The 12,500-nt window shown below is 42.8% G+C and overlaps 1 protein-coding gene across 1 annotated transcript in view; it reads right to left on the bottom strand.

Annotated features, from left to right (window-relative positions):
* LOC115217915 overlaps positions 1–12,500 on the bottom strand; it is a 68,939-nt gene that overhangs the window by 29,365 nt on the left and 27,074 nt on the right. The window contains exons 2-4 of the mRNA XM_029787634.2: positions 10,640–10,794; positions 3,862–4,067; positions 1,006–1,090 (exon numbers count right to left, since the gene is read on the bottom strand). Of these exons, the coding sequence (XP_029643494.1) occupies positions 1,006–1,090; positions 3,862–4,067; positions 10,640–10,694 (346 nt within the window). The 5' untranslated portion in view covers positions 10,695–10,794. The remainder of the gene's footprint in view (positions 1–1,005; positions 1,091–3,861; positions 4,068–10,639; positions 10,795–12,500) is intronic.

The following is a 12,500-nucleotide window of genomic DNA, read 5'->3' as shown; positions in this document are numbered from 1 at the left end:
AAACTTAAAGATAATTACAAATAAAATTATAAAAATGATAATATGAAATGAAAATGAAATGTGACAATGGAAATGAGCTGCCTGCCCACCACAAGCAACATCACTTACTCCTTTGGAGTCCTTTCTTCACGCCGATCCCATATTTTTTCAACAGATCCTCACATTCAGTATTGACCAGTATTTTTTTTTATGTCCTTGTGTATTCTCCATATCTTCACACCCTTTTTATATTTTTTGATTTCCTCCATTTGTGCTTCTGAGATCAGTACACACAAGTGTTTCATGATATTCTTCACTGTTCACAAATCTTGCTGTTTTTCAGCTTGTTACTTTTTGAATTAGCTCCATATTTTGTTTGTCGATATGTACGTAATTAACTTCGTGGGGAGGGGGGCTCTTTGTTCTTTGTTGTGCATGTGTTTCTTTTTTTTTTGCTAGTGTAAGAGGGGAAGGGTGGGTTTGGTGTCTGTAGGGAGGAGTGGGTCACAGAGGGTATGGGCTGGGTGGGTAAGGTTTAGGGTTGCACAATATACTGTTCTTTTTTTCTCTTCCTTTTTCCTTCAGTAATCTTCCATTCATCTTCTCTTTCTTCCTTTTTTCTCTTCTTGCTTCTTTTCCAGTATCCTTTCTTCTGTCTGCTTCTGCAGAGGGCAGTGTGCTCTAATGTGGCCGTTTTGGCCACATTTAAAACAACGTGGAGTCCTGCCCTCCAACCACACTTTCAGCCCCAGGTCTCCTATCCATACCATCTCTGCAAAATTATTTAGAGTCTCCCCTTCTGCCTGTACGATTAGCTCTAATGTTTGGCCTCTCCAAACCGAGCCGTCCGTTTTTGTGGCTTGGAGGACGGCTACTTCTCCACTTCCCAGGAGAACAGCCACCATGACCCAAGCCACATCAGTTTCCAGTAGAATTCCTTCCACCTTCCCATATAAGTTGGAGTTTAAAAAAGAAAGAAAAGCAAAAAAGAAAAGAATAAAGAACAGTTCTAAAACAAAAACTTACATTTTCCTAATTTTGTCTTCTTATAACAATCTGACTTGCATTCGCCAAAATATATTTCTGAATGATCTGGTTTTCCAACAATTGTCTAAAATAGAATAATACAACAAAGTTGAACAAAATGCTGTATTTGGAATAGTTTAATGATGATGATGATGATGATGATAGTGACCATCATCATTATCCTCATGCTGTAGATCACAATGATGGTAAAACATATATAATGCACAGCCAGGACTCTGTTTCTCAGCCAAAAATCATTTGAATTAGTCTACACACACATGTGCTCATAAACACACACATACATACACGTACATATACGTATATCCTTATCATCATCATCAACATCATAATCATCATTTAATATCCATGTTTTATGCTGGCATGGGATTGATGGTTTGACCAGATCCAATGTGTCTAAGGACTGCATCAAACTACAATGTCTATTTTGACATAGTCTTTCAAGCTGTATACTCTTCCTAACACCAACTACTTCAAAGCATGAACTAGGTGCTTTGTCCAAGTTGCCTGGGCAACTGACATCGCCATGCAGTCAACAAAACGATATTCAGTCTCACTCCAAGGCACTTTGAGTGACTTCTACTATAGACTCAAGCTGATCAAAGCCTTGTGAGTGAATTTGGTAAGAGGAAGTAGTGCTGTGTATATATATGTGTGCCTGAAAGATATATAAATGTGTGTGTGTGTTTGTGTGTGTGTGTACGTGCATGTTTGTATGTATGTGTATATGTATGTATATATGTATGTATGTATGTATGTATGTATGTGTATGTATGTATGTATGTATGTGTATGTATGTATGTATGTATGTATGTACATGTTTATCTATTTGTTTTTTAAGATTTTTGTTGTGAAGTTGTTTGTTGAAACAGATATTGTTATATTTGGGGATGGTCACCTTTTTCCAGTTGAACACACACTATTTATTTGATCATCACTTGAGCTTTATTACTTGTCAGACTTCTTTTTGTGGCCTTTCTAATGACTTTTTGTCCTATGTGTCTCTGCTTGTCCTGCCTATTCCATTTTGTCTTTGTGTATTATGTATCCCTATCTTTGCATGCATTTATGTCTGTATCTGCGTGTGTGTATTTGTGTCCACCTGTTTAGTACGTGTCTTGTATGTGTGCATATGAGTTTGTGTATTATACAGATGACCCAGCTTGATCTGTAGAAAAGTCATAGAAGGTAGTTTTTGTATGTGGAAGATGCACAGGTGCAATAAATGTACAGAAATTAGATTCCATCACATGCTAGGGGGAAGAACTATAAGTAGTCAATAGCTTCCATTGCCTAGGTGACCAAGTTAGTAGTGGAGGTGGATGTTCTGAAAGCATAGCTGCTAGAATAAGAATAGGCTGGGCAAAGTTCAGAGAGCTTCTACCTCTGCTGGTAACAAAGGGCCTCTCACTCAGAGTGAAAGTAGATTTATGATGCCTGTGTGCAAATAGTCATGTCATACAGCTGTGAAACATGAGTTGCTGAGGATATGCATAGGCTTGTAAGAAATGAACCCAGCATGCTCTACTGGATATGTAATGTTAGTGTGCATACACAACAGAGTGTAAGCATTCTGGGAGTAAAGTTGCATATAAGAAGCATTAGATGTGGTATGCAAGAGAGATGACTGTGCTGTATGGTCATGTGATGTGTATGGATGAGGACAGCTGTGTGATGAAGTGTTACACTCTAACAGTGGAGGGAACCCGTGGAAGATACAGGACTGGGTGGTGAAGCATGATCTTTGAATGTTGGGCTTCAAGGACACAATATCAAGTGACCAATGTCGAGTATGCTCACTGACATTACACATCCATCAGATCATACTGGCTTCATTCCTTGCGAGCTTACGCATGTCCTCAGCAGTTACAGCTCATGTTTCACTGCCATGTAGCATGGCTGTTCTTATACATGCGTCATACAGTCTACCTTTTACTCTGAGCGAGAGGCCCTTTGTCACCAGCAAAGGTAAGAGCTCTCTGAACTTTGCCCAGGTTATTCTTATTCTAGCAGCTACACTTTCAGCTCATTCTCCCCCGCTACTGACTTGATCACCTAGGTAACGGAAACTATCAACTACTTCTAGTTTTTCTTCCTGGAATGTGACGGAAGTTGTTCTCTGCGCGTTTTTAGTGTTTATTGCTCCTGAGCATCTGCCACATGCAAACACTATCTTCCCAGTTAGCCTTCCTTTGATATTGCTGCATCTCTTATGTGTCCATAGCTTGGGTTCTTTCAGTCTCCATCTTCCAAGTTCAATCTTGACTTTGCTTGACCTGGGGCTCTAGTAGTAGACATTTGCCCAAGATGCCAAGCAGTGGGACTGAACCTGAACCCATGCAGTTGGGAAGCAAATTTCTTACTGTGGATTGATGCTTGCACCTGCACACACACATACATGCATGCTCACACACACACACATAATTTCTTTTCAAGCCATCTTATTAATTTAATATTTATAGTTGACAGAAGTTTTTAATCACATAGTTCAGAGATAAAACTAGCAATAAAGGACAGGAGTTCAAATCCTGTTAGGGGTGAAAATTTTCAAGCTCTTTGAATCTGAATCTATATTCAAATATAAAGAACATATGCAGTGTCAATGCAATTATTAAATACCATTTTCAGCTTATTTCTTTGAAAATAGCATAATTTTTGATGATACAAGTGTACAAGTAGATATGCATGTATGTGTGTGTGTACATACGAGTATGTGTATGTATGTGTTTGTAAACTTTTTGCATATTTCTACAGCTGGATGCCCTTCCTGACACCAACCACTCCGAGAGTGTAGGGGTGCTTTTATGTGTCACCAGCACGTAATTGTAATTTACTTACCTCATAGTTATTATACGGATTAACTTTAATAAAACTTGGCTTTTCTCCACTGTTTAATTCAAAATTGGGTTTGAAACATTTTTGTTTGCTTTGATATGATATGTCGACATATTTATTGTTCAAAGCAACACGAATTGAAGAATAGTTAGCTGTATCAAAACAAACTGTTACATCCCAACTTGTGGCCTGGATATCTGCAAAATAGACTGAAAAAAGAAGAAAATGATTTCAATTTATTTTCAAAACATCTAAAAAGTTTTATAATGTGAAGTGTTACATAAAAAAAGACTCATATAAAACATTGGAATTGGTTTTAAAAATAACATAAAAATCTGAATAATCATGAAAATCTGAATTCTTCCCACATTTTTGTGGAGTAAGCGGGAGATTTGAAGTAAAGTCACCTACCTTCTCTTTGTCGATGCAGACCTCTCTGGCAGTAACGCACCCTTCCACGTGGCCCGACCCGAATGCTAAAAATAGCAGCTGCTTTTCCTTTACCTTGTCGAAGCGCTCACACGTCCAGCACTGTCAGCTACCCCATCAAAAAAGTCCAATCATCCCCTGCTTGCTCACGCGTCACTCCTGCACCCTTCTTCCAGTCAGCTCCCCAGCAACTGACGTCATCCCACACACCACCCTGATCTTAAAGATCACATTCTCTTTATTTCATATTGAAGTCCACCATCCAACCGGGAGGGCGCCTTGCGCATCGAGAACTTCTCAGGCTAGGCACCTCATTCTCCTCCTCTCCACAATCATCATCCGACAAAGCAACAATCCTGCGAAGGCCTAAGACATGTCGCGGCATTCCATCCACGGAGATGTTGTTTCTGGAATTGACCGCTATCACCGTTTCTCTGCTCCATTGAGACGTACAGCATGCCTTCGGCGGCTTAACTCAGACTTCCTCCCCTATTTTCACATAAGCAGGTCCCTTCTCTCCCTCGTAACACTCCGGCACTTTACTCAGACACCTCCATTCATATTTAAATATCGCTCTTTGTAGCACAGATTCTTCAGCTTGTCCAGATCGGGGAGACATATTGTACCAGAAAACTGCTTCCAGCGGCGAAATGTGCCCTCTTTCCGCTATGGCCTTGACTGTCCGCTGGTGCCTCTCTATGATTCTGTTACCACTCAGCCTATACGCTGCTCTGAACAAGCGACGCACTTTCCACCAGTCAAGCATATCCCTCAACGCTTCCGTATGAAATGCTGCCCCGTTGTCCATTAGCAGTTCTTCGACAGGACCCCTCTCCAAAAATATCCCATTCAAAATCTGCGCAATCTCATCAGCAATGCCTGTTCTCGACTCCCTCCACAGTCGACCATGGAGAGATACATTCCCTGACGGTAGTGCATCACATCCACAGGTAGCCTCTTCCAGTTGTGCTCCACCGAAAGGTTTCCTTGCTCATGCCCGCATGAAGCAGGGTCAATGGACTGACACCTGTCACAGCTCCCGACCACTTTCCAGATGCTTCTCCTAGTGACGTCAGCATCAATCTTCTTCGTGAGATACAAGGTCCTTTCCACACCCAAGTAATGTCTAGTGTGCAGTCTCTTCAGTTCGGAGTCATCCAACCGACACATTGCAGCTATCCCTTTCCATTCCAGCACTGAACGGACAAAATGCCTTGTGGTATTTAGTTACGGTCCTCTTTACGATCCATTTTTAATTTTTTTCAGCTATCTCTATCCCTTCTCCAGCTCCTCCAACCACGCCCTTTTCACCATAGTCAGTGCGTCTGCCCTGCTTCTCTCCGAAGGCATGAAAACCATGATCAGCTTCAGTCCGAACTCAGCAATCAGTTCTCCTAGGACTCCTAGACAGCACTTCATCAACATCTCCGTGGCACCTTTCGTCCGAACTCTCCTCTCACCGGTGATCACCGATCCTACCCAGACAAGCACAGTGGCCGAATTCGTCCGGATTTCAATTGAGCACAGCCCCCATTTCAGGGCCAAGTTCACCCCCTTCAGCACCGTGTCTAATTAGGCAACATTGATGTGGTTAAAGTCATCTGCTTTCCGAAGCGAGGCTACGTCCTCCACCTCACCGCCTTCGATCTCCAACACAACCCCTATCGCTATACTGCTAGCATCACACCAGATGGTCCCGCATTCCGTCTTGGGCACATACCAGTTCCCCCTGACCGGGTCTTCCACTCTTGTCCTCTCTAAGATTTCCTGCATCATCACCACCGTCCCTTCTCTCACCTTGTCGCCCCAACTCTCCCCCTCGATCGGGTAGTGACTGACCAACTTCCCACACACCGAGAACAGCTCTCTCCTGCTGACGCTGGGACTCAGCTCTGGGATTTCATTTCCTCTCCTGAACACCAACTCACCCAATCTATCTCTTCACAGCTTCAGCCCCAGTGCAGCTCCCCCTTCCATCGGCTCCGGTGGCTTCGCAATCAGTCCGAACTTCTCCAGATGTCTCACTACCTCGTTGGCTGGCACTACAATTTCGTCCACCAAAATGTCATCTATGTAAGAACTGGTTGCCTTTCTTATCTTGTCCTCTTTCCCTAGGACGGACTTAAGCACTGCCGCCATGATCTTCATAGCGGAATTCAGTCCATAATCCAGCCTGGTTAAACAGTACGTCGGGCCCTTGTACCACACCAGCTGATATTGCCACAGTTTGTCACTCACATGGAGCTGCAAGTATGCCGATTTCAAGTCGACAATCGTCGCTGCCTTGGTCGACTGTCTCCACACATGTAACATCTCGCCACAAACGTCCGTCACCTCACCTCCCGTGTGGCATGATATATGCTCGTTTAGCTCTCTAAACTCCAGTACTGATCTGACTTTTCCCTTCATCGGCTGCACCACCGACATCAGAGGTAGCACTCCACCCACTACCTCCACCTCCCACGGGACAAGGACCCCTTCCTCGATCCACCTTTCTACCTCGTCTTCAAACTCAACCCCGGCGTGGCCTTTCAGGGTATGCTGATAGCAGCTCACCCTGTTTTTCAGCATCTGGGGCTCGTCTTTCCATTGCCACTCTATCGTCCACCGCTGACCATCGAACGCCGCCTGAAAATCCTTGTCCTTAATGGTGTAAGCGGCGCAGTCCCTCGCGGGGCTCTGCTCTCTCTGGCGATCCTGACTCACAGTGCACAATACCGCCACGCTTCCGAACATACATCTCCTACAATACTGACACAACTGAGGCGGTTGATGGCGTCCATCCCCATTACCACATCAACCTCGTCAACAACAATTACCTGCAGCCTTAGCGTCGCGCCTCGCACCACTATCTCTACATTGCTGCATCGGATTTCGCTGCCGTCGATCGCCCAGACGCTACTTGCCCCATTCCATTTCTTCGTCACAAGGGTGGTCGTGCAACCTGTATCCACGAGGGCCTTGAACGACTTACCCTCGGCCTCGACATCAATTAAGGGCAGCGTCTCCAAAAGCATCTCTACTCGTTTGCGGGGAAAGTTCGAGAGGCAGCAACTTCCCCACGGTCGTTTCCCTGGTCGCAATCACGGGCGATGTGCCCTGTCTGCCTGCATCGATAGCAGACGGGCCTTGGTTGCATACACTTCCTCGCCATGTGCGACCCCTGACATCTAAAACACCGGCCTGAGAACGGCCGTTGTCATTGCAAGGTAGGCTTCTTCGCGTCTTTCTCCGGCCGTCGTCCGTCTTTATGCTCCTCCGTTACCGCCATCGCTATTGCCTTCCGTCCAGTGTTTTGCATCAACACGCGGGCTTGAGTCTCAAGTTCACTCAGCGCCATCTTTTTACCCCCGGACAATTGCTGCAGTCGAATCCCTACATCGTCAGGCAACCCACTTACGAACGCCAGTCGCGCTGCTCTGTCCAGGCTTTCTCCTGTAAACCCAGCCAGTGTGGCCAGCCTGCGCACCCCCATCGCGTATTCATCCACCTGCTCTCCCATCCATCTAATCGTGCCCAGCTTAACAAAGGCTGTATATTCACACTCGGTGTAAGACTCTCTCAGATGTCGCTCAATCTTCTCCTCACTCAGACTTTCTTCTTCGCCCATCTCGAGATACAGAGTCAACGCGCTCCCTTCCAAATATAGTGCCATAAGGCTCACCACATCGCTAATGCCTTGCAATCTCGCCACAAGCCTGATTTTACGCATCCAGGCCACTACATCGCCCTCACCATTAAAGGGTCTGATAACGTCGCTGGCGATCCTGATTTTAGCTGCCATCGTGGTGATGTCTTATGTGGAGTGCCGAAATAGCTTGTGGTGTAAGCAGGAGATTTGAAGTAAAGACACCTACCTTCTCTTCGTCGATGCAGTCCTCTCTGGTGGTAACGCACTCTTCCACGTAGCCCGACCCGAATGCTAAAAATAGCAGCTGCTTTTCCTTTACCTTGTCGAAGTGCTTATACGTCCAGCACTGTCGGTTACCCCGATTGAAAAGGCCCAATCCTCATCTGTCTGCGCGCACGTCACTCCTGCACCTTCTTCCGGTCATCCCCAAGCTCCAGCCAGCTCTCCAGCTGCTGACGTCATCCTACAATTTTATCCCAAGAAAATGGTTTTCTTAACATGTTTTCTTTAAGAGTCAGACATAAATCTGATTGTATTATTATCAATTTTTTTCACAACATCCACTCATATTTCATGTATCTCCTTCTTCTCATTAAACACTTTAAATCTCTGATTATTCAAAGGATCTTTAAGCATGCAGATCCTTCTTTTCCAAACTGGGTTGCTTCTTGGAATCCTTCATGCCGACAGTTTGAAGTCACTAATGAGTAACCAATGTTCCGGAATACTTTGGACAAAAACAAAAATAAAAGGTCATTCCAACATTTTCAATTAAAAAATAATAAAAAGGACCAAAAGGTCATATTAAGTACAATGTCTTCTTCTACATTTCCTGGTTATATTCATTTAGTCCTGTTTAAAAGACACTGCTATTTAGACTAAAATGGAGATAATGATAATCCATCGGCTGTTATAGCATCTTTGTTTTCCTCTTCTCCTCTAGACCATCCATCATTAAATTGAAGACAAGGGAAAGTAAATTTTCCAATGTTATCCATTGATGCTTGCTTAAATATTATAGTTTTTATGCTCTGCAATGCCCTGCTGAGCTAGGCTTGCATATATTAATTATATCATGCTAAATTTCTGCCTGCCAATCTCTTAGAGAAAGGTACTGTTTGTTTTTAGGATTTGTACCATCCTTATTTACAAATATTTTCTAGTTTATCTGCACTTTATTTATATCCTCCTCCTCCTCATCATCATCATCATCGTTTAATGTCTGTTTTCCATGCTGGCATGGGTTGGACAGTTTGACTGAGGTTTGGAATGCCAGCAGCTGTACCAAGCTCCAATCTGATCTGGTAATGTTTCTACAGCTAGATGCTCTTCCTAACGCCAACCAATCCGAGAGTGTAGCGGGTGCTTTTTACATGCCACTGGCACAGGAGCCACTCAGGTGGGCCTGGCATTGATTACATTTGGATAGCGCTTTTTACATGCTGCCAGCAAGCTAGCATCAGTCACATTTGGATGGTGCTTTTTACATGCCAGCAGCATGGAAGCCAGTCAGGCAGCCCTGGCATTGATCATATATGGATGGTGCTTTTTACGTGCCACTTGAATGGGAGCCAGTCAGGGGGCACTGGCATCGACTATGTTTGGAGGATGCATTTTATATGCCACCAGAACAGAAGCCAGTCAGGAAGCATTGGCCATAGTTATGATTTGGGTTTTACTTGACTCAACAGGTCTTCTCAAGCATCTAGGGTACTTTTAAAACATAACTTCTTTACGATTCACTAAGGCGGGTCTTTTTTCTTCAAAGCTTGGTTCAAATGCTCTAATTGCTGACAGTAGACTTGAACATTGATTGTTGCATTAGACGGTAACAATTCAAAGTGAAATACTCCTTTGCAATCCCACCAGATAGAGAGAAGAACCTTTTTCCTATGAAGTTCCCTTCTTGGCTGTGGTTGAGCTTTTTCCCTTTTACCAAGCCGCTGTTTACGACATTTAACATTTCGATAGAAGATCCATTTTTCGTCACCAGTCACAAGTCTATCCAAAAAGGGTGAAATGAGTTCACGAGAATGGAGAAGAGCAGATGTCAAGATTTGTGGTTGCTTTTGGGCAATTCATGAGGCATCCATTTTCCAAGTTTAGGAACCTTTCCAAGTTGTTAAAGATAACGATGAATAGTTGTATGGTTTGAACTAAGCTTTATTGCCAATTCTTCAACTGATAATCAGGATTTTCTTCAAGTAATGCCTCAAAGAGCATATCATCAAACTCAACTGGATGTCCTCTATTCGATCTTCATTTTCAAGGCTGAAATCTCCACTTCTGAATTTTGCAAACCATCTTCTGCAAGTTCTTTCATTCAAGCATTCTTTCCCATAAACTGAGTGTATGTTTCGAGTCACTTCGGCTGCAGAGTTTCCTGTTTTTATACTCATAAAGCATTATGTGCCTCAAATGTTCTTTGGATACTTCCATATTAGAAAGGGTTTTAATCAAAAAAATTTGAATTCTATTATCCTGTAAAATAATATTTAATTAGTTTAAATGTACACAAATGCATAAAAATATATTTAAATTCCATTAAACATTCTAAAATACTGTTAAATTTAATTCAATTTTAAAAAAGGTAAAATTAGGAGAGAACTTATGGGGTGACCTGATACAATAGAAACTGACCTGGAAACAAATTTCTTGATCATACACAGCCATACTCAGTGATTTCACAAACAAATAATAAAAATAACAACAAGAACTTACTTGCAAAATTAAGACAAATGAAAACCAAAATACTCCAACAGGAAAGAAATAACATGGTGGTATATGGAATGAAGTGGATCTTCTTGACAATTTTTATATCAACTATTCTTAGAGATGAGCATTATCAGTTTCCTTATTTTTATCGTATTTACAAACTGTAAAGATAAAAAGAGATAGAGTCCTTTGTCAGTTGATATAATACCAAATGTTTTTTTATAATTCTTGACACTTCAAATGATTTTGTGTTTATAGGGGAACAAAAAAAAATTGAAAGCTTGTAGGAAATGTGAGGTTCTATTAAAATATTTGTTCAATTCTTTCTAAGTGCCATGTCTGTTCTATGCATTGATCATATCCTAACCTCTGTGTTTTAACTGAACCTCAATGTTCTAATTGAGCATGTTGGTAGAGCACAGACAATCTTTCTCCTCTTAGAGTTCCCTCCTATGTTTGCCTGTCTTCTTCCTTATGCTATGTGCTGTATCATCACTGTAAGCTGTTGTCTTGTTTCTGCACCATTCCTCAGTACATCTTAAGATATAGACTACATTCCTAATCTTACAGTTAACCTGTGGGTTCATCGTATGTGTTATACAATTGTTCTCCATACATGAGGACTTATTGAAAGTTATATACTCTACAGATCAGGGATTTCATATTTGTGCTTTATATCCTATAGCAAGAATATCCTTGAACAAGACACTTCACTCTCCTTGTTTCTCTTTCTTTCCCTCTCTTTCACTTTTTCTCTTTCTGCCTGTCTCTACATGATTTATGCATTCAAATCTCAATATGAATAATAATCTCAATTTCAATTATACTAAATTAAGGATTTAATGGATATCAAATGAAACACTTATGACTTATTTCATTGTCATCATATTGCATGATACTTGTTCTAAGATACTTCACCTTGACACAACACAAGATCATCTTGTATTGTTTCATCGTCATCATGTTCCTTTAACGTCTGTTTTCCATGCTGGTATGGGTTGGACGGTTTAACTGGAACTGGCAAGCTGATGAGGTGCACCAGATTCCAGTCTAATTTGGCATGGTTTCTAAGGCTGGATGCCCTTCCTAACACCAACCACTTTACAGTGTGTGCTGGGTGCTTTTAACTTGGCACTGCATGATATGAATGTATATACATATGTCCGTGTGTATGTGTGTGTGTGTGTGTGTGTGTGTGCATGAGCATATGTGGGTGTTTAACGTCCGCTTTCCATTCTAGAATGGGTTGGACAGTTCAACTGGGGTCTGGGAAGCCTGAAGGCTGCACCAGGCCAGTCAGATCTGGCAGTGTTTCTACAGCTGGATGCCCTTCCTAATGCCAACCACTCCGTGAGTGTAGTGGGTGCGTTTTATGTGCCACCAACACAGGTGCCAGACGAGGCTGGCAACGGCCATGATCGGATGATGTTTGTTACGTGCCACCAGCACGGAGGCCAGTCGATGCGGTGCTGGCTATGGCCAAGTTCGGATGGTTCTCTTATGTGCCACCGGCACTGGTATCACAACTACAATTTCCATTGATGTTGATCGATTTCAATTTTGATTTGATTTTTTGATTTTCACTTGCCTCAACAGGTCTTCACAAGTAGAGTTATGTGTCCCAAGAAGGAAGGTATGCACAGGTGGACTGACTACGTCCCAGGTAGGGGCCATGGGTTATGGCCTCACTTGTCCTGCCGGGTCTTCTCACGCACAGCATACTTCCAAAGGTCTTGGTCTCTGGTCATTTCCTCGGTGAGACCTAAAGAGCGAAGGTCGTGCTTCACCACCTCGTCCCAGGTTTTCCTGGGTCTACCTCTTCCATAGGTTCCCTCAACTGCTAGGGTGTGGCACTTTTTCACACCAC

This window comes from Octopus sinensis, linkage group LG12 (assembly GCF_006345805.1).
Source record: "Octopus sinensis linkage group LG12, ASM634580v1, whole genome shotgun sequence".
Lineage (NCBI taxonomy): Eukaryota > Metazoa > Mollusca > Cephalopoda > Octopoda > Octopodidae > Octopus > Octopus sinensis.
Note: the sequence above shows the minus strand (reverse complement) of the source record. Positions and strands in the feature narration are given on the sequence as shown.